At 40.0% G+C, this 26,900-nt stretch overlaps 1 protein-coding gene across 2 annotated transcripts; it reads left to right on the top strand.

The window, feature by feature from the left end:
* The first annotated feature begins 398 nt into the window (after window positions 1–398).
* Window positions 399–26,540, top strand: arhgef6 (Rac/Cdc42 guanine nucleotide exchange factor (GEF) 6). 2 transcript variants are annotated; one of them, XM_051418875.1, is made up of 22 exons: window positions 399–833; window positions 1,992–2,075; window positions 3,945–4,029; window positions 6,907–7,022; window positions 7,342–7,546; window positions 8,153–8,205; window positions 8,662–8,756; window positions 9,350–9,445; window positions 10,341–10,463; window positions 12,628–12,766; window positions 13,080–13,139; window positions 14,390–14,536; window positions 17,126–17,212; window positions 17,409–17,490; window positions 18,569–18,684; window positions 18,841–19,020; window positions 20,215–20,235; window positions 22,112–22,208; window positions 22,639–22,725; window positions 22,851–22,950; window positions 23,242–23,296; window positions 23,982–26,540. In XM_051418875.1, exons 1-22 carry the CDS (start codon window positions 669–671, stop codon window positions 24,102–24,104), a joined length of 2,316 nt encoding a protein of 771 aa, XP_051274835.1. In that variant the 5' UTR covers window positions 399–668; the 3' UTR covers window positions 24,105–26,540. The 2 variants fall into 2 exon arrangements, with proteins under 2 accessions (XP_051274835.1, XP_051274836.1); XM_051418876.1 differs by lacking the exon at window positions 20,215–20,235.
* The last annotated feature ends 360 nt before the right edge of the window (window positions 26,541–26,900 follow it).

Raw genomic sequence — 26,900 nt, 5'->3', positions numbered from 1 at the left:
ACTCTGGAGTATTTGAGTATTTATTTTCTAATAGTTATAAATAAGCATGCACCATGATTTACTTTGACTTGACTATTTTTATTTCTATATATTGAGACATTTGTGATTTCCTCCTGCAAATATCCCAATCCCATCAACATAAACAGCAAAAGTCCTACAACTTAAATTGCTGTGTCAGGAAACTTGAGCATGGCCCATCTCGATCACATCTCAAACTGCAGGTAGATACTATGAGTCAGTAATAATGATAACCCTTGATAGTGTATGTTAGCAGACCACATGCCCCGAGTTATTCCTACAGGAAGTGGTACTTTCTGGCGTTGCGAAATATGCTGATGCAAATCAGATATCAGTTCCCTGCTGGTGTTTCTGATCCTTACTGCATTTTAACTCGTAATACAATACGGGAGAGAAAGTGCCCTCTGCCAGCATGTGCTACTTTGCAGTGGAAAAAAATCCTCCTGTGTATTGTTGAGGTGCCTATTTGCCAGTAGGGGTGATCATCAGTTTTGCGTATAGAAACAGCGTCGTCCTTCCCCCCACCGCCTTTTTTTAACTTCTAGCAGAAGTGCGGATGTGAGTTGCATATTGATACGGAACAGGCCGCCAGTTTTTTTTTTTTTTTTTTGTAGCAATGCGTGCTTAGGCAATGATCATTTTGTGGAGCTATGAATCCAGAGGAGCAGACAGTAACGTGGTTAATATCCCTAGGAGTGCTCAGCTCGCCTAAAAAGAACATAGCGGACCCCGAGGAGTTTCTGAAAACATCGTTAAAGGATGGGGTCGTCTTGTGCAAGCTCACGGAGCGGCTCATACCTGGCTTCACTCCCAAGGTGAGTTGTTGATTTAAGTTTAACACAAGTAAACAAACGCCAATTGATCGACGGCTCCCGTGAAAGGGAAAGGAAAGGAAGGGAGGGGTTTGATTAAACTGATCCCGACATGAACTTCTCTCAGCAGCAGGCCTTTCCTTTTTTTTTTTTTTTTTGTGTTAGTCGCTCCCGGCACTCGAGCCTTGAACTTTTAGTCGCCATCGGCTTTGTATAAATCGTAATGCATCGACATGACCGCTGCATTTAGTGTACTTTACAGACGTGAGATTTCAAGATGTGGTTTCCTGTGAAGCGAGGAAAATGTTCCGCATTCTTCATATGAGTGAGACGGCGTGAACACCCACCAAACAGGGCAAAGTCGGCAGCGAAGAGTGCGTGAAACATTGAACTGTAGGCCATGTTGGAGAGATCAGTCGTGTGGGTGGCGTTGGGCACTTGTTAAACAACTTTTGACGTGATAAGTCAGCGTTAATAACATGTTAGGCTTTGGTTGTTGAGATGACAAAGTTGATAATGATAAACAACAGTTGCAAAGGCAGTTCGTCACTTCCTCCTGCAAACCTCGGCTCTTCCCGGTGCGACCGCCCCCTTTTTGAAGAAAGAGGCGTCAGTGCAACTGGAAACAGTAACGAGAATAAAACCGGAAGTAGTAACTTCTCTCTTGTGTTATTTATTGTCCTATCGTGTGTGGGGTTTTTTTGTGTGTGTGTCTCTTTCTGTTTGGCTCCTATACATTTCTCTACAAAACAACAGTCTGGACTTCACTTACGGAAGAGCCAAACGTATCCTCCATTTTCATTTTCGAACGTTGGCACCGCGGCGGTTGGTGCGACTTTTATTTTGAAAGTTTGAAAAGTGAGCGGATGTTTTGCTTAAAATCTGGCTACTTTGACGCGTATGTGCTTGTTAATTGTTATGTATGCATGGAGGAGACGCAGGGAAGAATCCACAGTTATTCTGTGAACTGTAGGTTGCCACATTTGGACAACAGTGTTACTTTTGTTGTCGCTTTTATACGTGGCGCTGGCTGACATGGCAGTAGCATCGGCGCTATATAACTGTTAAGTGCTTGTGTCAGATGTCTGTCTGTCATACTAAGCCGAGGTCTGTGTTTATATTTCGTGTGTGTGTGTGTGTGTGTGTGTGTGTGTGGCTCAGTATTGCCAGGAACCGAGGACTGAAGCCGACTGCCTTTCCAACATCAGGGAGTTTTTAAGAGGATGCTCGACCCTGAAAGTGGAGGTAAGTTGTATCCGTCCAAGTTTAATGTACAGACATGGCCTGACCTCTCGCTTCATTATCTCCTTACTTAGCCCTCTCAGCCCCACTGCAGTTTTCAGAGAAGATTTAAAAGTCACTCTTTGCTTTTGTTGTGATGTGCTTATATGTTTTCCTCACATGTGTTGGCTTGTCTGTCACTCCCACTGACCAGACAGAAATGGGAACTGTTCTTATGACTTGTGCCTCAGTTTCTAAATGGCTACAACTAAGTATTCAACAGTATTTACTTCCTTCTAAATTCCCTTTCTCTTTCATGCTGCAGTGACAGGTTAAAAACTCTCCTCTGTATGCACACTGCAGGCTGTGCGGCTGAAAAAGATGTTCTAATATTGGAACGGGGCAAATGATTTGCAGATGTTGGGAGTTTTCTCTGTCTCTACCAGCCTGTGTGTGACTACCACACTGGACAGTCATTTCTCCTCCAGCTTTATAAATAATCCTTTCTGGGCTTGAATCACATCAGTTGGGTTCTTTAAACAGCTAATTGAGTCAGCAAGCCTGGCTCACTGCAAAGTAAAGTGGTTCAGTAGTTCTGCCCAGCTGGGTTGTTATGTCTTGGGAGGTCCCCCTTTGCTTTTATCCGCTAACCCTGCCTCAGCCCATAATTAGACCTTTTGCGGCCAGCCAGTAGCTCATGGGCAGAAGGCTCTGAAGGAGGGGAGCCACTGTCGTATGTATCATCATGTATAGGCCGAAGGATGTCTGTGGCGCTACAGCGAGCCCTACCCATCCTTTTGGTCAGTGATGTGATCATGGGTAGAGAACTTTTTCTCTCTTTTTTTGCCATTGCAAATAGTGCCCGTTTGTCCTGTGACTACACAAAGAGAGCAGTCATACTGCTTTCACTTCTGCCCTGAGATGCAGAAAGAGGAACTGCCAATTATGGCTCAAAGCCTCAGATTTTTTTTGCTGGGTTATAGACTGCGTGAGATGATTTATTTGGCCTGATTGATGAAACAACTGACCCTAACCATGGTCTAGATCTCAAAACTGGCACCCGATCAAGGTCGATAATGTGATGTAAGACCCATTTACTCCATTTCTTTTCATCAGTCCATGGGTTTTTCCAGTACTTATTTTTTAAACCAGTGTTACAAAATCATTTGCCTATAGCTAACTATTTATAACTAGCTACTTTTTTTTTTTCATGATGAAAAGCAAGCTGGGTAAATCTTGGTTGTCATATAGACCCCTAGGCTGATCACTTATCTAGAGATGTAATGGTCACACTTGCTTTAACTCTGAATGAGGTTGTACACAACTCATGACCACGGCTGTACTACTCAAACTCTGTATTTAAGATGTTTTATTTAATATGTGAAACCTTATCCACTGGAGGAAAGAAGATAGCTGTCTGAGACAGAGCGAGCAAGCAGTGTGACTTTGTGTGTGTGTGTGTGTGTGTGTGTGTGTGTGTGTGTGTGTGTGTGTGTGTGTGTGTGTGTGTGTGTGTGTGTACGCGCGTGCGCAAATGCACAGTGAATCGCAAATGAGTCTGGCACTGTCTGTTTTATTATAAACCACTAAGTCATAAAATATGGGTCATGCTCAACATGTCGGTTTTTATCTCTGTCTTGTTATAGGCTTATTCAAATCCCTGTGTGCGTTTCATAGTGTGTCTTTCTATTGTTTCTGCTGCAGCCCAGAATGAGTCTCTCTCTCTGTCTGTGTACACTTAACAAGAAAAACATAGTAGTAGAAAAAGTTTTTAATTATGACTTTCCCTCCTTCCACTTCTGATGGATTCCAGGTTAGATGCACAGATGGTTTTATGGTTTTGGGGTTTTGTGTTTGGTCTGATATCATATTCTCTGTTCCTTTTCCATCCAGGGGTTTGAACCAGAGTGGTTATACACTGGCGAGAATTTTGGCAAGGTACTGACCACTTTGCTGGCAGTCAACTTCGCCACACAAGGTAAGAGTTTCTCTCTCTATCTCCAGTCTTCCATACTGGGTACTGCTTGATCATATTTTGTCCTCTCTGAAAGTAAAGAATCAAAGAGTAGTGGGTGGTTTTTAGTCTGTTTTTACATTACAGTATCCTGATGTGTTAAAGAAACTGAAGCATCTAATGTCACAAAAAAAACCTGAATTCACTGAAAGCCTGTATATTATTGTAACTACTGCACAAAATTCCTTTTCAGTGTTTATCCATCACTTGTCACTTCACGCAAACATTCCAGTAAACAAGCTTATATAATGAATAAACATTACATGTAGCTTCATATTAGAAGTGGCCAGCTGATGCATTTTGCCCTGTGTATGTTCTATGACGGTGGTCTTACACAGAGTTTGACCATGCAGCCGTTCAAAATCATGATTCGGGTGTGTTACCCATGGGCAGCTGGCATAGCAGTGTGTGTTTGTGTCACGCTGGGTGCCATATTTACTCATGTGCATCCATAGCGCGATAAACCCTGAACAATATCCTCTTTTTTTTTCATTTTATGTATTTTTTTTTTTTATATATTCAGATTACGTTGACAGTGAAGCGAATTGCATTATGTGACTGCGTATGAGTGTATCACTTTTAGACACACACACAGCCCCTTCACCAAGTGCATTTCTTTAATAAGGACGCAGCATAAAATGGTTCACAGTGCAGCAGCCCATCAGCAGTTTGGGGCTAATTGCTGCACTCGAGAGTCCTTGTTTGTGGGCGCTGGAGAAGTCTCCCTCCAGTTTCCAGCTCACAGCTGCCAGAGAACCAGCAGCCTTACAATTATTAAGTCAGCGTTTGTCTGTGTGCTTTATAATAAATGCATAATCTTCCAGGCTATTTGAGTTTGTGACATTACTGTAAACAGTGTAATGGATATGTGCCTTACATTGTACCTGAATGACAGTAAGGATGAAGCATAATGCTGCAGCTAAAGATTATTTTCATTACTGATTATTCTGTTGATCATGTTTCTGATTAACTGATCAGTCTACAAATGTCAGAATCTTCAGTTTGGGCGACGTCTTCAAACAGGGCAAAACCGAGATATTCAATTTACAATGATAGCAGCAACATGTTTGGCATTTTTGCTTGATAAATGACTTAAATGATTCATTTATTATCATTGTCTTTTGACCCGTTATTTAATCAGCTAATTGTTTCAACACTTTGTGATAATACCCTCCTTTGGGGTTTTGTTACACTTGCTGTAACTATGTTAATACATGATCAATCCCTTGGATCCACTTAAATGAAGGGGAGGATGAGTGCCACAGTGTGAGATAGGGACCAGAAGCCTCTGTCAGTTCTGGGCTCTGCTTGATATGCAAATCTTCTATGGGCTGGCTATGCCCAGCAGCTGTTCTCCCGTCTTCAAAAGTGAACTTGATTTGCAGTGGATTAGTCACAAGTTTGTTGATATGATCAAACATAAGAGGCCTCTGTGTTTTTACTCGTGATGCTCTTCCAAGCTTAGCTTATGTGTTTCTTTGCTCAGCATTTAAGTTTGTTTAGGGTAAATGCTTCTGAACATTGCCTGCATTCAAAAATAACAGCGCTAACCACCAAGCTTAGCTGACAGAAGGGCTTGCTCGGCTTCTCTGTGTGCGTGTGGAGTGGCATGTGGGATCCGTGAGCCCCACCTGCAGTACATGTGGACTGTCCCACTGCCTTCAGTGTCCTTTATATCATACCAGTTAATCCTCAGTGTGATGAACCCTGATGTCTAGGCATATGGAAAACAGTGGGGAATCTCCAGCCTTCTTCCATCTTAACATACATTACATTAGGTTCCAGATGATATGCTGATAAAACAAGATTACATAAATAATGATACCAAAGCACATTTTACTGCCTGTAAGTGAAAGTGCACCAAAGCATTTGTCACTTTTATAGCCTGCCCCTTATTGGATCTGAATAAGAGGTTACTAAAGCTGAAGGTGCACTCTTAATTATTTTTGATTCCTCTGTAATTTGCGCAAGGATTAGACAGTGGGCCTGGCTAGCATCCAGCTGGCATTTGATAGGGGAGTCTTCCGTTAGTGTCTTTCTGCTTGTTAGCCCGTAAAGAGGCTGCATAGCAGCCATGTGTCACTTTTCAAGTGAGTAATGGCAACACAATTGATACCTCTGTCAGTGCATCTCAAGGACTGCACTCACATTGCAGGACAGCTGGCAGCTAGTGACCCTAAATCACTGTTTGTCTGCTGCAGTGGCTCAGTGATGACACTCGAGGGGTTGGGTGTCAGTAACACAAATTGGATTTATAAGAGACAGGGTTGGAGGAAATGTGTGTTAAATGTGTGTCAATTAGTCAAAATAAACATAATTGCTGAACCACAATACACATAGACAGTATGAGCGATCACTGACATATATTTATATTATAATCTTAAAACTGCATGTTCCTGTGCTTTTCACAGCCGCTTGATCTTATTTGGGAGCTGTGTGCCACTTTTGGTTAAATCGCATTATTCTATCAGGCATTGTAAATGTGTAGCCTGTGTGTGTCCTGTGGCTGCGCAGAGCAGTGGACCATACTCACATGAATTATCATCAACTTGTCATCCCCCGAAGTGTGTGTGTGTGTGTGTGTGTGTGTGTGTGTGTGTGTGTGTGTGTGTGTGTGTGTGTGTGTGTGTGTGTGTGTGTGTGTGTGTGTGTGTGTGTGTGTGTGTGTGTGTGTGTGTGTGTGTGTGTGTGTGTGTGTGTGTGTGTGTGTGTGTGTGTGTGTGTTTTCAAGGTGAAGTTATGTTGTTCACCTGATGAGAACAAGACCAGGGAGTCCCAAGTTCAAACATTGATGTATGCGAAATAACAGAAGCTCCACGTTTGCTCTGTGTGTGTCCATAGACTGTGCTGCTGAGAGGTCATGTACGCAGTCCGGTGCCTCCTCTCCTAGTCAGTCGACATCTTCACACACACTTGCCAAATCCAAAGGCTCTCTGCGTAGGCAGTCCAAATCAGTGGTATGATCTCTTTTTACTTTCTCTGCCTTTCTCTTGTCTACTCATTCCACATTTTGCACATTGATACATTTGATATTGACTTTGTTAGTAGTTGTTTACCCCAGATGACTACACATCGCACTCCCTTGCACAACTAAGAAATAATTACACCAAGAGAAGCTCAAATCATTTCATACTGTAGCCAGATTTAAAGACAAAATATGCAAGTCAAAGATTGGGTGAATATTTTTTCTGTGCACATCTATACAGAACTTTTTGCTGACACATCCATGAGATTTGTGTTTGTGTTGCTGACTGTCTCTGACAACCTCTCTAACAGGAGATGTCTGAGAACGGTGGAGGTGGGCAGCAGATGGTGAAGGCCCGCTTCAACTTCAAGCAGAACAATGAGGATGAGCTGTCCTTCAATAAAGGTGACATGATCCTGGTGACGCGGCAGGAGGAGGGAGGATGGTGGGAGGGGTCGCTCAATGGCAAAACGGGCTGGTTCCCCAGTAACTACGTCCGGGAGATCAAACCCTGCGGTGAGTTGGGCCACCATTCCTGTGTGTGTGTGTGTGTGTGTGTGTGTGTGTGTGTGTGTGTGTGTGTGTGTGTGTGTGTGTGTGTGTGTGTGTGTGTGTGTGTGTGTGTGTGTGTGTGTGTGTGTGTGTGTGTGTGTGTGTGTGTGTGTGTGTGTGTGTATATGTATACTATAAACATATATCATACAAAATGCACATTTAGCTAAACTTGCATGGTAACTTGCACCTTATTTTGGAAGTGTATGGTGTAGTAGATTAGAATGTTGCTGTGGCATTGTTCTGTTTACATTTTTTTTGATATTATTTGTGTTCCAACCCACCAGTGTAAACACTAATTAACGCTACATAAAATAAGATAATATGAGATAGAAATACTGAGGTCTCTTAAGTCCATTGTTTTTCAGTGGTTCATTGTAATTTGTGTATGTCACTAAAGATATCATCTAAAATTCATTTCGCTGTTAAAACGAATGTCTTTAATTGGATGTTACTTATTTCAGAGAAGGTTATTGTCTGGATATTCAGTATAAATGTTTCCTGATTCTTTACAATGATTATTATCAATTACTTCTGAGAAGCTCTCCAATCTTCATATCTCCTCTACAGAGAAGACAGTGTCTCCTAAAGGAACTCAGCTGACCAAGAACTACTACAGCGTGGTGAGTCAAAATTGTACATATATGTGTATATATATATACACAATATAAACATTTAGAAAAAAATTCTGCATTTTTACGCAGGTCTTGATAATACTTATTGTATCTTAACTGTTTATTGGAGTTGGTCCCAAAAATACAATTAAAATCATCTAGCAGAGTAAATGAGCTAAGATCTGGAAAGTGATGGATTTCAGCAAGTACTCTAACTGGAGTTTTCTTGTTTTTGATGTCAACTTCAAAGTACTCCAAGTAATTTTCCCATTTTAAATAATTCATCAGTAAGGCATCACTTTCTCATTTTTGTGTAAACTAAAAAGAACCAAAGTACTGCTGAAGTATTGTGTACCAATACATCCAGATCTTCCAGTTTTACCTGAAAAATGTTCCTTTACGAAATACTGTTCTTTCCTGGAATCTGAGTAACTAAGTATTCTGCTGATTGTGCTGCGTCTGCAGGTTGTACAGGACATATTGGAACATGAGCGGGAGTTTGTCAAGGAATTGCAAACAGTGCTGAGTTGTTATCTACGACCCCTCCAAACCAGTGACAAGTAAGAGCAATCACAAGTGTGACAGATCCATTAATGGGCAAATAACATCAAAAAGGTCCAGTGTGTAACATTTAGGAGGATCTTTAGGCAGAAATATAATATAATAGGCATAACTATGTTTTTATTAGTGTATAATCAACTGAATATAGGAATCTTTATGTTTTTGTTACTTTAGAATGAGCCTTTTTTATCTTCAGATGCCGCAGGTCACCTTCCATGGAGTTAGCCAAGTTGAACTGCCATGTTTCTACAGTAGCCCAGAGGGGACAAACCAAACACTGGCTGTAGATGAGGGGCATTTCGCACCCACTATAGTTTCTCCTTCACGCTTGGAAGGGGAGGGTGAAGCAAGGGAGTTAGGATCTGCAACTACACAGCTAAATCCTACACACTGGACCGTTCTAAGGCTGAGGGCGATGTGGATTCCCACAGAACTCTCTTTGATTACTATATAAAACATATGACATTTTTTAGAAATAAGTTAATAAATGATATTCTTGAATTTACTGAAATTCTAATAGATGATCATGTTCACGGCACTTTCATATTTCATCATCCATGCCTCCACTTATGCTAAATATGTGTATATTCAGGCTGAGCAGTGCAGACAGCGCCACCTTGTGTGGAAACCTGGAGGAGATCCTCACCTTCCAGCAAGGACTATGTGTGGCTTTAGAGGACTGTACAAAGTAAGTCATGATGAATGTGATCCTTTGTAGTCTGTAGTTTGGACCATGTTTGTTACACCGTCCTGTAGTTGTTCTGTAAGACACAATCAAATGCTTTTACAGGACAGTGCTCACTTACTAAACTCTAAACATTATTATACATTACTGCCAAGTGTTCTGCAAAGCATACTATTCTTAACTTTTTTTTTTTTTTGCAATCACTTCCTTCCCCCCCAGACACATCTTCCTCTTATTTTCTTCATGGTACAAACATCAACTTGCAAAGACTAAAAAATAGGTAATCGATCATAGTGATCATGCAGCCCAATATACATTTCTCAAAGTTACTATCTTTGCACATTTTTATGATCTGAAAAGTCTTCATGTCTTTTGGTGCATTCATTCATGCACTACAATGGAAACTCTGACATACACCGCTACTGAAAACAAAATGGCTGTTTTGGGGGAAGGAAAATGCATTCATACATCTTAGAAGGTATGGTATTCCTTGGAAAATAGCCCGTAGGAATGTGGAGCATGCACAGTCTGAAAATAGTCCTTAAATTCTTAAAATACCTAAAACTATATAATTTAAGCATGACGCTTTCAAACAAAAATCCAGTTTTGTTAAAGAAAGTTAAAGAAATCTTAAGATGTTATAGTTTTGGGGTGTTAGTCTGAGAAATTGTTCTGCAAGGTTTCAAACATGCAAGACTGGTCTTGTTTTGTACCTGTCAGTAAAATATCTTTGACAGGAAAAAACAGATGCCCCGAATAATGGCAGCTTTTCAGTTATTCGGAAATCATCATTACAATCTCAGTGTTTTAACATATCTCTCCTCTTTAGCCAACCCTTGTCTTCTTTCTTCACTCTTTTCACCTCTCTAACCTCCTTTCTGTCTCTCCGACTTTTCAGAGTCTCAGAGGGCCAGCAGCGAGTGGCGGGCTGCTATTTAAACCAGATGTGTCAGATCAAGACCCTGTACATGGCTTACTGTTCCAGCCACCCGTCAACTGTTTGCATCCTCACTGACCACAGGTCAGTCCCTGCACCCAAATCAGCCATTCACTACTATAACATTTATGTCTGATTTTTAAATCATCAAGGTATTTGAGAATTGAGATCAATGGTGCAAATGTATAGCCCTGCCTTCACATGACAACTGTGTTAAGTCATTTAGTCAAAATTTCAGGTTGAGGTTTTCATGCTTTTGATTGATTTTATGTGCCTCATTGTAATGGACTGACTCAACTAATAAAGCTTAAAATCAGTATCAGCTTTATTGGTATGTGTACAGAAACAAGGATTTTAACTCAACGTTTTTTGTTGCTTTCAATGTTACAAAGAGTTCCAGGAGAGTAGAGATAGAAATAACATACATCTAAAAACAATGACAACAAAGCTGAACAAAGAGAGGTCAAAATAAACATGGAACTATTATACAGCTAGCAATAAAACAGTTACATTTCTAGTAAGTGAAAAAAATGGAGTATGTAAATGTATATAAATGTGACAAAACAACATATAACGTCTAATCAAGTGTTTCTGTAAATCGTAGATAATACAAATAATGCAGGTATGGTATTCTTTGGAAAATAGCCTGTAGAAATGTGGAGTGTGCACAGCTGAAAATGGTCCTTAAATTCTTAAAATACCTAAAACTATATAATTTAAGCAAGGGGTCACAAGGGTGAACTGAACTGAGGTGATTTCATGGGTAGAAAATATGGGGAAAAAACAATATTCTGCAACACAAACAATCTTTATTTCACAAAGCTATTTCTTATCTTGGAGTTCTGTATAGTTTTGCCTCTTCAAGCCCCTAAAAGGTATTCAAATGGAAATAGTCTGAAAAGGGAAAATGACTATTTGATGGACATGCACTTTAATGTGTTAAAGGCTCAAAGGTAATAACGGTTTGGAGCGATCAGACTATGCTTGCTTTCTTCTTTTTCACAATAATTTGGGTCACTGCTGTGTGATTTCACAAGCTACGGTGTGATGTTTCTGTTTCTGTTTGTTGATGAGCTGTAGTTTAGCTCTGAACCACAAGGTGTCTCTCCGCTTCCCATCTGTAAATGACCAGGAGGCTAAACCGAGTCAGAGCTGTCACAAAGAGTAACTGTGCTAAAAGTTATCACGTTTTTTAAAAAGCATTATTCTCATTGAGTGGGAGCTGCTGCTAAGTGTGATAATCACTGTGAAATAGCAAAATGGTGTGGTGCTGTTTAAATGGTACAATCTTTAATAATGTAGAAGTGACTATTCAGGTTTGATATTGTGGGCTGCAGATTAAGTTGAATTACACACAGGAAGCCGACTGTTGACAGGATATATGAAGTTGTGGTTATGTTGACAGGCAAGCGAGGCACTTTTTCACTGTAAGCACATTTGCATTCAGTCAGTTGCAGGAACATTTTTTGTGACATTCACATTTACCCAGTGTTACCAGGTAGTGTTGCTACAGGATACTGTATGATTTTAAGTTTTGGATCATGGAAACTCATGAATGGTGTGACATTCAAACCGTGTTTTCAGGTTTGCAATGAGTGTTGCAGTCCAGTTTCAAAAATTGCTGATCTACTTTGTGCTGTCTTTTAAACTTATAAGCCAGCACCATCACAGTTTCCTGAGGTCCTTTCTCACACGCATCACAGGTGTGATACTCTGAATGTTTATCACAGTGTTAGTTACAGCAATGATAAAATCCATTAGAGGCTGGGTTGTTTTACATTTACTATTTAGGAAATATGATATTACTGTACCATGGAAATGAATCTACGTACAGTAAACATGTTGCCATATCTGGAAAAAGTTATGTAGTTTAGCTTTTACTGGATCTAATTTTCTTAAATTAACCCACACAAGTAACACAATGTTGAATAAATTACTCTCTAACATTATGTAGCAGATATGAAAATTGACTGTAAAACCATTATTGTCTGCAAAATACGGGAATACTAGCCCTACTGTGTCTGTGTACCATCTGCAGCCACAGACATATGTAGTGAAAATGATCAACTTTATATTGAAATAAATGTTAAATGTACACTAAATATTAGAAATAAAATCACTAATATTGTTTTTTGTGCTAGCATTAATGGTGTTATGGTACCAGTCCTTGAACCTTGACCTGTAAACTCAGGGTGCTGCTGTGTAACCTGTAGTTTATTCCCTTAGAAATTTGTGTGTGTTTTAACAGTGAGGAGCTAGACAAGTTCATGGAGAGCCAGGGAGCCAGTGCTCCAGGGATCCTGACCCTGACCACCAGTCTCAGTAAGCCCTTCATGAGGCTCGACAAATACCCCACCCTGCTGCAGGAGCTGGAGAGACATGTGGAGGTACAGGAGAAAATAAACACATAATGTCTAAATACATACTGAAATAATAGTGTTTTATACAAAATTCATTCAAAATAATATGCTGTATATTTTATAGTTTAGTCAGCTTTCAGCTATTTAGATTTTGTTGATTTGATTTAACCTTAAAAACGAAATGACTACTGATGTTTGACAATGTATTAAAAACAAAATCTCTGACTTGTTATCTATATCACAGAATACATATTGTGTGTATAGTTGTGTTGCTTTCACACTCAGGGGCTTAATATAGACTGCTATGTTTGATCTGATGTGTTGTTTCTGTTTGCCACAGGAAGCCCACCCAGACTATGTTGACATTGTAAAGGCAACAGCCGCATTTAGGGGCCTAGTGGTAAGTCTGGGACGTCCAGGGGGCTCTGCATGTTTAAACTACCCTCAAACTATATTGTCTTTGCTAATCTCCAGCAGGGATCTGGCTTCCTCTTTTTACATAACAAGGCTTAGTTAAAGAACCTGTAAGCCTCTCATGTGACTTGTCAATTATTGGATTGTAAATGTGCTGGATTTTCTGTTTTTGTTAGTTTATCTATTTATTTCCACAACAAAATTCAAGACTGTTTTTGTTTAAAGGATAAAATATGGCTGAATTAAATCTGAATTTCAAATTTATGCCGGTTTCCTTTATCATAAGCTCTAATATTAATTAACTAACTATTTGTGTAGAGTTTTTATGATGTCACCTTTGTGACACGTAACATAGCAATTCATAATCAAGCACAACTGTGGCGACGGGAAAGAAGAGAAATGAAAGTTGCCGGAGCTTCTTCTCAGCTGCATGTTGCGTGATCGTGTCGTTCCTACAGTGGGTGTGAACTGAAATGCTCTTTCAGAGGAGCTGAAGAAGAAAACGAGCAACCACATTGTACCTGAGCGATCACTTTGAGACACAATTTCCCCAGTATAGTTCCTAGTAAAAATAGATGAAGTGACTCACACGTGTCTCTGCGGCACGGCTGCACAGGAAAGCGGGAAAAAAAGCATCACACAGTACAGACTATTGTAATTTGCAAGTCTCATTTTGCTTTTTGAATGTGTGGTTGGGTGGGCAGGTGCTTAAGAAATGCTGGTTACATTTCATCTGCAGTGCTCCGTCGACCAAATCAGATTTTTGTGTAATGTGCAGTGGAAAATGACAGATGTTGCATTGTCATTTTTCCTGTTTGAAGAGGGAGAGCCCCTGCCTGGCACCTGAAAATGTTCTACTTTATGTTTCAGGTTACTCCATATACCTCTGACAAAGAAGTAAAAAAAAAAAAAAACCACATACACAGTAAATATGGAAGTTAATGCTTACGTTGATAAAGCCATATCCATAATGGGGAAAAAATACCCTGCTGCTCGTTACTCAGTATTTCTATAAGGCAAGAGAGCATGATGTTCAACCAAAAGCTTCCGTAAAATACCATAGTTACCAGTAAGCAAGCACAAATTTCGTGTCACATATTTGATAGAAATGATTAATGAATTGCAAAGTTATTTCCAAAGTAGCCCAAATAAGATGTGTGTATCTCACTGTTTTAATGAATTATGAGGAATTATATTAATTCATTATATTATTTTTGTGTGTGTGTGCATGTTTAGACGCAGTGCCAGGATCTGCGGAAGCGCAAGAACCTGGAGCTCCAGATTTTGTCAGAACCAGTGCGGGCCTGGGAGGGAGACAGCATGAAGAGCCTGGGTCACGTGGCCTACATGTCTCAGGTCCACGTGAAAAACGGATCCAGTGAGGTGAGAGACGTGTCAGGTTTAACACATCCCAGGATCACCAGTCATCAACTAACATCAATTGTAAATTTTTGTGTCCATCTAGTTGTTAGGATTTGGCTGTCTTAGTGAAAGCTGTAGATTAGGGTCCCCTGGGTTCTGTGGGGTCAAAGGGGATAGATAGATAGTAAGAGTAGGGAAATAATAAATAAAAACACTATGTACAAGAGAAAAAACAGTAAGAATCCACAACAACAGATAGCACAAATATTAGCAGCAGCAGTTGCACATGGGTAATAGATTGCACAGTGAATATGGTATGGTATGGAATATTGCACATTGTTATTTTCAACATTATTATTATTATTGATGCCGAGATGGGGGGGGTTACTGGGAGCAGTGTGCTGGTTGTTAAACAGTCTGACAGCAGCAGGAAGGAAGGACCTACGATATCTCTCCTTCACACATTTGGGGTGAAGGAGTCTGTTGCTGAAGGAGCTGCTCAGTGTAGTGATGGTGTCTTGCATGGGGTGGGAGATGGGGATCGTAATAGGAAAACTGTCACAGGATTTGGATGCATTACATAACATTTGTATGTACAGAGAAGACTGTAAGGACTTCTGTGTGTTTCTTTCCCACCTCTAAAAGACTTTGGAATACTTTAACTGTCATTACACATTTAAAAGGCCATGTCCATTTCTCAATGAAGCCAACTACATACATTACCTCCCCTTCTCCACTATAACACATACTAGCAATTAGACATGCAGTTGTCTTAATTGCTCAGTAAAAAATGTTTCTAATTTCAGTCTTCAAATTAAACCCAATCAGACAGCTGCATTGGCCTTCCTTAAATATGCAATAACTTTTATTTCATGAGTCAAAGTGACTCAGTAATCCATCAGATAATCTCTCCACAGCCTGAATCTTTGATATTGGGTCTTTATTTGTCACCTTTTGTTCTAGATTGAGAATGTATGTGGTGTTTGATGCACAGATGGAGGAAGTGTGAACGGGACCTTTAGGCGAAGTGCTCTAATTTTTAGTCTCACTGTTTCGAGTAACGGGTACTGGTGTTAATTTAAATTCGGAAACGTAGCACCCCCTGTCATTATTTAAAACAAATGGGAAGCATTATTCTTTGCCCAAAGGTGTTGTAGGGTTCTAACATCCCATGAACCGTGTGTGTTACAGTGCCATCCTCCTTTTCGCTTTTTCAGTATGCCCCTGAACTGTCAGAACAGAAACCTGTGTAGGACTCTTTCTTGTGTGGTTTCTGTGTAGGGGTCGACTCTGAGTCGGTGGTTGGAAGAAAGCCCAAGATAGACATTTGGATTCAACCTCTTTTAATCACTGCCAACCGCTTTCCAACCACCGTAATAGTTACCATGTTTATTTTGCAGCTCTACCTTCTTATCAGCTCATTTTTTCCATTCATATAGCAATAGCATTGCTTAGCCAACTAATTTCTAATTGCTAACTTGAGATAAGATATTCTAGCATCTGCAATAAAGAGGGTTTCACATCCAGCTTGTTGAACGGGTTCAGCTGCAGATAACTTCCTTTTGGGGATGCACAATATGCACATTTTTGTATTTTAAAAATAAGTTCATAACCAGTAGAATATGCAAAGTATGGACCCTGTCCTTCTGACCTGAAGGGAGAATCAAATGCCTGAAAGACAGGATGGTTTGCATAAATGGATCCTGCTGTCCTCAAGACCTGGTGATAAAATCTAACCAGGAGGACTGCTGCTTTCCAATGATCTTGCTGTCCACCTTGATAATATTACCCAGTCTTTTTTTGTCTTGTCCATTAAGACCGCCATACCAGGACTCTAGTGAAAAGGTTCAAACTGACTCAGTGAAAGATGTATAAAACAGCACCATCAATTTATGGTCAACATCAAAGACTTTAAGCCTCCATAGGAAAAAATCTTGGCTGGTCTAAATCACTTCTTAAAACGTATCCCTTTTTTTTTTTTTTTTTTTTAAAAGCCTGTTTTTTATTCTTAATGTCTCATTTCTATTACTACTATTGCACACCTGAGGGTAAGACAAGCTAATATGTAGTGTTTTGTTTATTTTTTATTGTGCTTCTATTGTGTTATCTATTTATTCTGTATATCTTTTTGTGCAGCACTTTGGAAACCTTGTGTTTGTTAAAATCGTGCTATATAAATAAAGTGGATTGGATTGGAGTAGTGAGCAAAGAATGAAGATTTGATATTCCATATTTCTGACCTAACCAAATTTAAAATACAAAAAAAACTCTTTTAGAGATTAAAGACTCTTTTATTTATTTTTCTAGTGAAAAACTTTACTAAATATACTTTGGCTTTCATAGAGCATTAAGCATAAGAATGCAAAATAAATGATCAACCAATCATTTATCGGCTATAGTTGAATTACTGGAATAATATATAATAATTTATTGGCCCCGATAATTATCCTGCATCCCATTCCCTACTTCCTTTCACTGACGAATGAAAAAAAAAAAAACAGCCATAAATGAAAACCCTTTTGTTTTACCAGCCAACCTGCCGCAGTCATAAACTAGTTACTAGTAGGTCACATGGCAACCAAATCTTTTTTTTTTGTCTTTCTCTTGCAGGAAAAAGAGGAGCGCTATCTAATGCTTTTCCCCAATGTGTTAGTCATGCTTTCTGCCAGTCCCCGGATGAGTGGCTTTATTTATCAGGTGAGGTACACCATACCATGAACCTTCCCTTATAAAAGTAATCTTTCCATTTGTATCAGTTTTCATTTTTATGGTCACATAATTCCAACTTCACTTCACTTTACTTCATTATTTTAAGGTGGTAACTACATGTACCACATATCTCTTACCTATGATATGGTGTTTTATTTCTTCTTTCTTTGTTTATCGCATTCAGGGACGACTGCCCCTGACAGGCACCACAGTAACAAGACATGGGGAGGATGCAGACAATGCCCACTATGCCTTTGACATCACAGGTTTGCATCACCCCACTTCTTTAGTTTCATAACATACACACCTTGAGATGGATTCAGGTAATCCAGTACATTTGAAGCTTTAAATTGCTAATCCCTTAACCTCCCTGGCAAAAAATCCACCATGACAATCACCAAAACCTGTTGCTTCACAGGACTCACGCTGTATAGTTCAGGTCAGATAAACAATGACAGTAGACACATAACGCTATACCAATAACATCAATACAAAGATGAATTTTTATAGGATAAAATAAAGTTCTGTGGTGCTAAACATAAGAAAAAAGTGCATAGTTAAAAGGTAACACTTATTGAAATCTATTGCACTTTGCCCTGGGACCCTGTACTTCTGACCTGAAGGGAGACAAAGACAGGATGGTCTGCACAAATGGATCCTGGTGATAAAATATGTTTGACAAGGAGGACTGCTGCTTTCCAATGATGTAGCTGACCACCTTGATATGGTACCCAGTCTTTTTTTGTTTTGTACATTAAGATTGCCATACCAGGACTCTAGTGAAAAGGTTCAAACTGACTCAATTAAAGATGTATGAAACGGCACCATCAATTTACAGTCAACATCAACATCAACATCAACAACTCGACAGCCTCCATAGGAAATAGAATCTTTGCTGGTCTAAATCACTTCTTAAAACATATCCCTGTTTAAGAAAAAAAAGCTTTGTTTGTATTCTTAATGTCTAATATTTTATTACTATTATTGTTATTTATTATATATTGGCTATGGTTATTTTATTCTTTAATTTCTATATTTTGCCTGTTTATTTGCCCCATTTTGGTTAATTTTGCAAAATGTTTTATCTATTTATTTTTACTGATGGGGGTCTTTTATTCTGTTGTATTTTCTTTAATTCTACATCACCTCTATGTTACTTTTTAATTGTTATGATCTTATTTTTAGCCTCGTGGCTCCTGAAATGTTTTAATCCTGGTTTCGGCCATGTAAGGCGCTTTGTAACTTTGTTTTGAAAAGCACGGAATGAATAAAAACTTAATTTTATTTCTAAATGACACCTACATGCCCTAAATGAGCTGCTCTCTGCATGTGTTGACTCTGCAGGAGGCATTATCGACCGTATTACAGTGTTCTGTAGCAGTGCCCAGGAGTTACAGGAGTGGCTAGAGCACCTTCAGCCCTTTACCAAAGGTGTCAGCCCTGCAGGCACCATCTCAAAGGTTAGGATACACACATGCACACACACACTCACACACCAACACATACAGTATAAAGTCAAAACGATATCAAAAGTGTGACAAATCTGAGGTGACAGTTTACTCATCTTAAGTTGCACGAATAATTCTCGCACTTGTCTTTTCTACTTTTCCATGTAGACTGTAGAAGGCAAGCCGCTGAGCATGGTCGGTACCCCCACTCACCTGCCCCTCCCGGGCAACCTCAGTGTTGTCAGTCGTGGCCCCCTAGAGCCACCGAAGATCAGCAAGCCCTGGTCTCTCAGCTGCCTGCGTCCTGCACCTCCCCTCAAGCCCTCTGCTGCCCTGGGATACAAAGAGGTAGGAGTATGTAGAGATGCACAAACAAACCTACACAAGCTTGATATGTCTCTCCTGTAAGCAGTCGGGCAGCACACTATTAGTCAGAAACTGCAAGAAGTCCCCCTCCTCTACAAGCCCCGTCTCTGTCCCCTGTTTCTGTCTGTACTTTATACAGACCTCCAGTGTCCTGTTTTACTCAAAACTTCCCACCAGACACACAAGTAACACATTGACACACACCTTTAATCCATTAATTGTTTAACAGTAACAGATAAAAGATAGAAGCACACCAAAGATGAGAATTGATTTAGTGGTGCGATCGGATCTGGATACACCACAAGTTGTAATGTGTTGCCATGTTAGCCGTTTGTTATGTACTTTTTTAGTCTTTATACATGGTGGATTACAAATATTTCTGCTATTGCTGAATATTTGTATCCATGAGTAGCAGGAACAGTACTATTCTTGTTATTCAATAACTTGTTTGTGATGTTTGACAAGTTTACAATAAAGCATATATATATATATATAGTGGTTACACGCTTTAAAAACCTCATACTTCATTGTGATGACAACAGGAAATATATAGATTAGTACTTAGCACAGTGCGTGGGCCAGCTAGATATAGTACATGTTGACAGTGAAAAGTGGCAACAAATATTAATACAGAAAAAAGATTTAAGGCTACTGCAAGTTCAACTGAAAGATGCCAGGTTGTGATTATGTTCTGAGGAAGTAAATTCCAGTAAAAGCAGCATGATCACTAATTCTGACACGGAGTGAACAATGAGTGAGCTAGTGTTTATGAGCTACCTCTCTTTGAGTGTGTTGACTCTCGCTCAGGTCCACGTGGGAGGTAGAAGCTTTTGCACAGTTATCAGTCAGCACTGTTAAACTTTCAGTTATCATATACACAGTGCTTCGCCACACTGTTTTAACACCAAGTTCACACATTTACTCTTGCATGCACAGTCCTCTGAATGCATGACCACCTCTCTGGCAAGTTTTCTCCATTTCTTCTTTATATCTTTCCTTTTTTTTTTTTTTTTTTACATGAGGTAGTCACCCTATTCTGCTCAGAGAAAGAATGGGTGAATGGCAGACAGGGTGCAAAAAATGTTCACCATTAACTCTCTATCACATCCTTCGCTCATTGTATTTTTTCATGCACATTTCCCCTTTTTCTCTCTTTCCCCATCTTGCCTTCTGTAGAGGATGTCTTATATCATGAAGGTAAGGTGTGTGTGTGTGTGTGTGTGTGTGTGTGTGTGTGTGTGTGTGTGTGTGTGTGTGTGTGTGTGTGTGTGTGTGTGTGTGTGTGTGTGTGTGTGTGTGTGTGTGTGTGTGTGTGTGTGTGTGTGTGTGTGTGTGAAGTGAAGGGGGGGTAAGGATGTGGTTTGAGGGTGGGGCGGGATGGGGTTGCCTGTGTGTGTGTTTGCCCCAATGTTGAGCTGGCATGCCATTGCTCTGTTCGCTTCATTCCTCTTTCATTGTCATCAGTTGGTTTCCTGTTTTCTGTAGCCCTGCGCGTCTGCTCTTTTTTTCCCTCTCATTCTCTGCAGTCAGTCAAGGTGTCAGTCACCGCGTATGGTATCATTTATTTATTCAAAAAACCTTTCTGTTGCAGCAACACTGCTCATTTCTACCAGGGGTGCTATTTTTGGAAATCTAGACACAGAGCACTACTGTCATTCAGCCCTGAATGTATTTGCACATTTGAATGATCAGCAGTAGTTTGTTTTCTATGCATAATGGAGTAAGAATAGTGGAATGTAATTAGACACATTCATTTTTTGCCAGGTGGCTTTCAACAGACTCCAAATTAATGCTCTATGAAGCTCCTCTGTTTCTGCTGGATGTGTAGGCAATTGTTTAAAATATTAGCCACAATAACTTTATAAGGCGACCATATGTCAGGGCCTTGTGCCTGTGCCAAGTGGCTATAAAAATCAATTAGGCTGCCTTAATGTGACCGTGTAAATATCAGAGAACACGTGTGCGCTGTGCATAATTCACTATGGGTGTACTCCAAGCAGGGGGATGGAGCTTAACGCTGCCAATCTTGGCACAAAAACTGCAACGTGCCACTGAATTGCTATTGGCACACCACCCTACTTCACCTCTCCCTCCGAGTGTTGTACACAATCCCAATCCCAGAGCACCAAACCAATAAGGAGAGATAACCTCGGTACACTTCAGGAAAATGCGCTTTGTCTTGTGCACCAGCAGTAATGTGACTCACTGAGTCTGTCAGAAGTTCTACGAGACACGATGCACTCAAGGATTCCCCCTGATTCTCATGAGGGACTTTTAGGATTCGGTGGTAGAGTTTAAGGATGCCCCATGAACTGATTTCTATTTTCCTATGGTGAGTTTGACAAAGCTTCTCCATTCCAGCCAAGGGCATGGGGCAGATCCCATCATGTAAAGTGTTCTAAGAAAATTATGTTTAGTCAGTCACAGGTTAGCACCACCCATCTGCATGGGTATAAGCACATCACCATGACTAAACTCCTTTCATTAGTTAATTATTCATCACACCTCAGCTTTTAATGTGCTCAGTAGAGGAAATAGTCAGTGTGCTTGTCTTCAGACCCTAACCTCTCATTCATAAAACCACAGCATTGTGGGTTGAAAGAATGTAAAAACAAATGTCAAATGTGATCACAGCTTCCTTTCCCATGGCTTTATAAACATTCTATTCTCAGGTAACCTTGACTATTACTGACTTCGCTGACAGGACTCAATGTTTGTGATATAAGAAGTACCTTGAAATAATATGGAAATAATGTATGTTATGTTATTAAATGTGATTTGATTTGGTTTGCCTTGGTTTGTGTAGCCCTGTTAGGCAGGATTCATATTAGCACAGACAGATTAGTGGGCCGGTCTGGTCACAGTCATCACCACATGCTTGCTGCCTTGTTTGTTGATGGAATTTTGTTCTTTTGATGTTGTTTGTTCATAAGGGATGTGCATCCTTGTAAGCTTTGCATTCTGTTTGGAGCCTTGGCTTTACAGGTGTCTGTAGCAGTGTGTGTTTTGCGTGTGTGTGCATATGTGTGTGCATGTAGAGAGATGCACTGAATTTAATGTTGCACTCCTGCAGGACTCCAGCAAGAGCCCGCGGCCCATGAAGAAGTTCCTGCCAGGCAACAGGAAGAAAGACCGCAAGCCCTCTGATGACGAGGTTCAGACTAGGAAAAGTAGGACTTTTATGTTACTATAATATAAAATGTATGGGAGGAGTGAATTTTATTGCTATGGTTGATTTTGAAAGTAAAACTGAAATATGGAATTGGAGCAGAAGTGAAATTCAGATGTACAGCTGACATATTGTGTGAATTAGCTTGATCGTTGCAACAAAAAAGTGTTGTCGGTGTGTGGAAATCCGTAGTCCACACCTGAGGCCGTCCTTTACATGAATAATACAGAAGTGTGTTCACATTACACAACCTCCTCTAATGTGATTGTATGTTCATTGCATCAGGGCAGTGTGTGATTCTTATCTGAATAAATTTGTTCTTCATGATTGCGTCCAGTGGCTACCCTAAAACAAACCCAGTAATGTGTGTGTGTGACACCATCTGCTGAATGAAATGAAGTGTGTATTAATGATACTTATAATCTCAATAGGCACAGCCGCCCTGGAGGAGGACGCTCAGATACTGAGGGTGATTGAGGCGTACTGCACGGGAGCCAGCCTGCACCAGACCACCACAGGTGTGTGTTTTGAGGCAAAAACCACAGACAAACATTGTTTCTTTAATGCCTTTTTAAATAGCACATATTCAACAGCTGATACAGCTTGATGACTCAAGCTTTCTCATTCATTTGTGTGTATGCAGCGGTGCGGAAAGAGTGTGTCCCTCAGGTGCTTCTGCCAGAGGAAGAGAAGATCATTGTGGAGGAGATGAAGAGCAACGGCCAGACGGTTATTGAGGAAAAGTAAGCCTGTTATTACTCTGGCAAATAGGCTTTCATTTACTTGTTGCGTAACAGTGAAAACCAAGACTTTGTTATCATTTGTATCTGGATCCTGATTTTCTCTGTAATTAGATTCAGAAATGTGATATTGATCCTGTTGAGGCTGTTGAGGCATGAATCTTCACACAAAATGACTTTGAATTGGAAGCCAGCATAACCTTGATATGCAAAAGATGTTTTAAATGAAAAGGAGAAAAAAAAACTATTAATATTGTTCAGCAAAGTTTAACATATTTTCTGTTTTTCTTTCAGGAGCCTGGTTGATGCTGTGTATGCTTTAAAGGATGAGGTTCATGAACTGAAAAAGGTAAATATTTGCAATCATCGCTCACATCTACACCATTATGTCTATGTGTTTGTACATAGGTCAGCCACATAGTTCCTGTGTCCTACTTCTCATTGCCGCCACTGTGCTTGCTGACATTAATGGGGGGGTCACAGATGTGGTAATGTACAAAAGCTCAACCGAAATGCGATTTGCCTAAAGGCAAATATCGATACATGAGAATGAACCAAAACTGATTACATTGTTGCTGGTTTTTCTTGGAATCGTTTTTTAAAAATCAAATTTACTAATAACATTCAGCAGCATATAAAAATAAATGTGACAAAAACACCTTTTTGTTTCCCTTACTTTCGCCCCACTTTTCTCCCCCACAAAATGTAACTCCGACTTCCATGGGACTCTTTAAATTTAAAACAAGTATTTAGCAATTATTGTCATTATATTTATTTAGTTTAACAGGAGTAAGATAAGTCTGTATCATCCAGTTGTACTGTTAGTATAAATTGCTTCCCTCCTATATTCAAAGGAAATGTCCTCTTTTTGATCCAACTTCACTGTGTGTGTGTGTGTGTGTGTGTGTGTGTGTGTGTGTGTGTGTGTGTGTGTGTGTGTGTGTGTGTGTGTGTGTGTGTGTGTGTGTGTGTGTGTGTGTGTGTGTGTGTGTGTGTGTGTGTGTGTGTGTGTGTGTGTGTGTGTGTGTTTGCAGGAGAATAAATGGATGAAGCAGTTTCTGGAGGAGGAGCAAAAGTCTCGCAAAGAGCTGGAGAGAGTGGTTCGAAAACTGGCCAAGCAGAAGAATGATTGTACTTGGGATGACGGCAGCCACTGAACACATCCATACGACCATCCTCGTTCTAGTGTGGCTGTGTGTATGTGTGTGTATGGGTACATTTATGTATGCATGCTTGTGGAGGGGTCAGGTGTGTATGTGTGTGTATTTGTCTATCCATATCTTGTCTTCATATTTCAATCACGCATAGCAGAGTTGGACCTGCCTCTCTGACGATGATGCTTGGGAGTTTCTTCGCTTCAAGTGCTGGAGCTCGATGTGACGTTTCGATGAAATCTTACTCTGTCTTCCTGATCCAGCCTCACTAGATGAGACCACACATATGCCTCTTCATGAAGCAGCTCAGCTAAACTAAGACTGATCCCGTGGGATGTTTTGTCAAAACATACGGCCTCTTGGCGACTGGCACTGTGAACACTCCCCAGCAAACCCAACAATTTTGGACAAGAACAAAACAAGTTCTCTGCTGCTTCTTTCGCTTCTGTTGGAAATAGAAAAGGAGTACAAAGCCATCCAAGTCCAATAGGTGTTCTCCTGCATGCACTTCTGTTACAAAGCGGACTTATTTTCTTCCCTTCACATCATGACTTTGTAACTGTTATGTTGTATTTGTCACAAAGACGCCCAATTGGGAAATGGATTAATTGAGCTTTCATGAGCTTGTGCATTTTTGTAAGATTCTAGACATTCATAATTCAAGTTTCCAGGCTGTTTTTGTTGGTGTTTAAACAATCCAAACAGGTTTGCTCATCCTTCAGTTGTTTCCAAATGCAGCCCTTCACTGTTTATTTAAAAAAAAAACTTGCATGAATGTACAGTGTTTCTACAGTATGAATTCTGCATCAGAAATGTGATAATCAAGATATATAGTCCAAAGCTATCAGGGATGCAGCTGCATAATAGAATAGAAAAAGCTAAACTATGTATCATTTATTATACAAGAGTATGCAAATAATGACAAAGATGTCAACCCTACTCTACTTCTTACTAAAATGTATTCAAGTATCATTTTAACATATTAATTACATAGCCTTGCTTTATTTTGGATTTTTTTTTTTAATCTTCTTTATTTATTGTTCACCCAAGCATTTAATTGTGATTTTAGCCTTATAGATATAATTTTGCTGCCTTTACATCAGTCTGGAATTTTATGAAACTACACTGATGTGTAAAGACAAAAACAAATATCCTTGTTTCCTGTGTTTTCACCACAAAAGAGGAAGAATTATGAAATTTAATAATGAGTCTGAATGAGAATTCAGAGGTTTTTGTTTGCAGCCTCTCAGCAGGCTCCTGCAGAGCTGATGGATACAGACTGAGGAAATAAACAGAGGCAGATTTGTTTGTGGGTGTAGAGTAGAGCTCAACTGTTTAAGTGCCTCCCGAAGGGGTCGATAAACTTAAAAAAAGAGTTTAAGACCAGACTGGGACTAAATGCATGATTTATGATATTGAAAGTGTAACAGATGGTTTGTTGTAATATTTCAAGAAGAATGGCTCAAGCTTAATGGGTATATATATATCGGGTCTGAATAACATACAGGGCTTTGAATGGTATTTAAGGACCCACAGCGGTACATTTCCTCATGAGGTTTAGTGTGTGTGCACTGTCAACACTGTTATCTACTCTTGCTGCACTGCAGAGCAGCAGTAGATGCTAGTGAAATGCAATAAGTGACTGCTTTATTGGCTGACCTCTGGGTTAGACTCAGCATGGTGGGCCAGATCTGGAGAATTGCAATAATAATGAATGAATTAACCCAATTTATTAACCAAAAAGGGCCAAGACCATGTGGTTCAGCCACCACACAGTTAGGCTATTCGTTGTTTTCCATTTGCCTTTTGTTTAATCAAGTCTCTTGGTATTGATGATTGTTTAAAGGTCACTGACCAGGTCCTAATTTCCATCACAAATGATGCAAAATGTAATAATATTGTAATACTGTACAATCCTTGTCTGCGAAGTGCAGTTTTTGAGTGCACCTCTATTACAAGGAGGTCAGAGCACTGTGCAGGGTACAAGGCAGCACTGGCACATCTGCAGCAGAGTCGGTGTCTTGCTCAAGGGCACTTTAGCGAGGAATAACTGCTTGCTCGGGTGCTGACCTTTTAGTTGCTATTCCTGTTGGGACACTTACAGAGAGTCTGCTTCCTGTACAGATGTGTGACTGTCTCAACATATGTTCGCTGTTGAAATTAATATTATTGCTGTTCCCGTGATCTAAATCGTTTTCATTAAGTACCACATACTCTAGTTTTCAATTCCCAAAATCCTCAGTGAGCACTTACTGGTGGGAGGGGGGTTGAACTCCGGTTTCGTCTTGTTCATCTTGTCTCCAAACCACTGTGTGTATTGTTTTTGAGAGGTTGTTCTATGCAATTGTTGTTGCAAGTATTGTAATGCTTTGTTTTTCTAGACACTCTGTACTTTGTGTTTGGTATGGTCATTCTTTTATTAAAAATTTAATATAATAACTCGAGTTTAGCTTTTGACATCAATTCCACCGAGTGAGAAATGGAAAACCACACCGCATAGACTGCACTTTCCCTCATTCATACTGGAAAATCCACCAAGACAGGCTTTTCCATGCAGCACTCTGCTCGTGTACAGTTCAGGAATTTGTAGGTTGTTCAGATTCGGTAGCAAGAAACCCTTTTACAGAACGGAAGGTGACTAGCATAGATGACATCCTGTGAGGGTGTGCTGCCTGCATCTATAAACACCTCCATAAAGATTCACACTTTCCACTGTACAGCTCCACCACGACAGTGATGTGAAATTCGCAGTTGTCTCAGGTGCTAACTGCGTTGCATTTTGCTTTTGATGGGTTGGTG

Source organism: Dicentrarchus labrax, unplaced genomic scaffold, assembly GCF_905237075.1.
Source record: "Dicentrarchus labrax unplaced genomic scaffold, dlabrax2021, whole genome shotgun sequence".
Lineage (NCBI taxonomy): Eukaryota > Metazoa > Chordata > Actinopteri > Moronidae > Dicentrarchus > Dicentrarchus labrax.
This window is presented reverse-complemented; position numbering and strand designations above follow the sequence as displayed.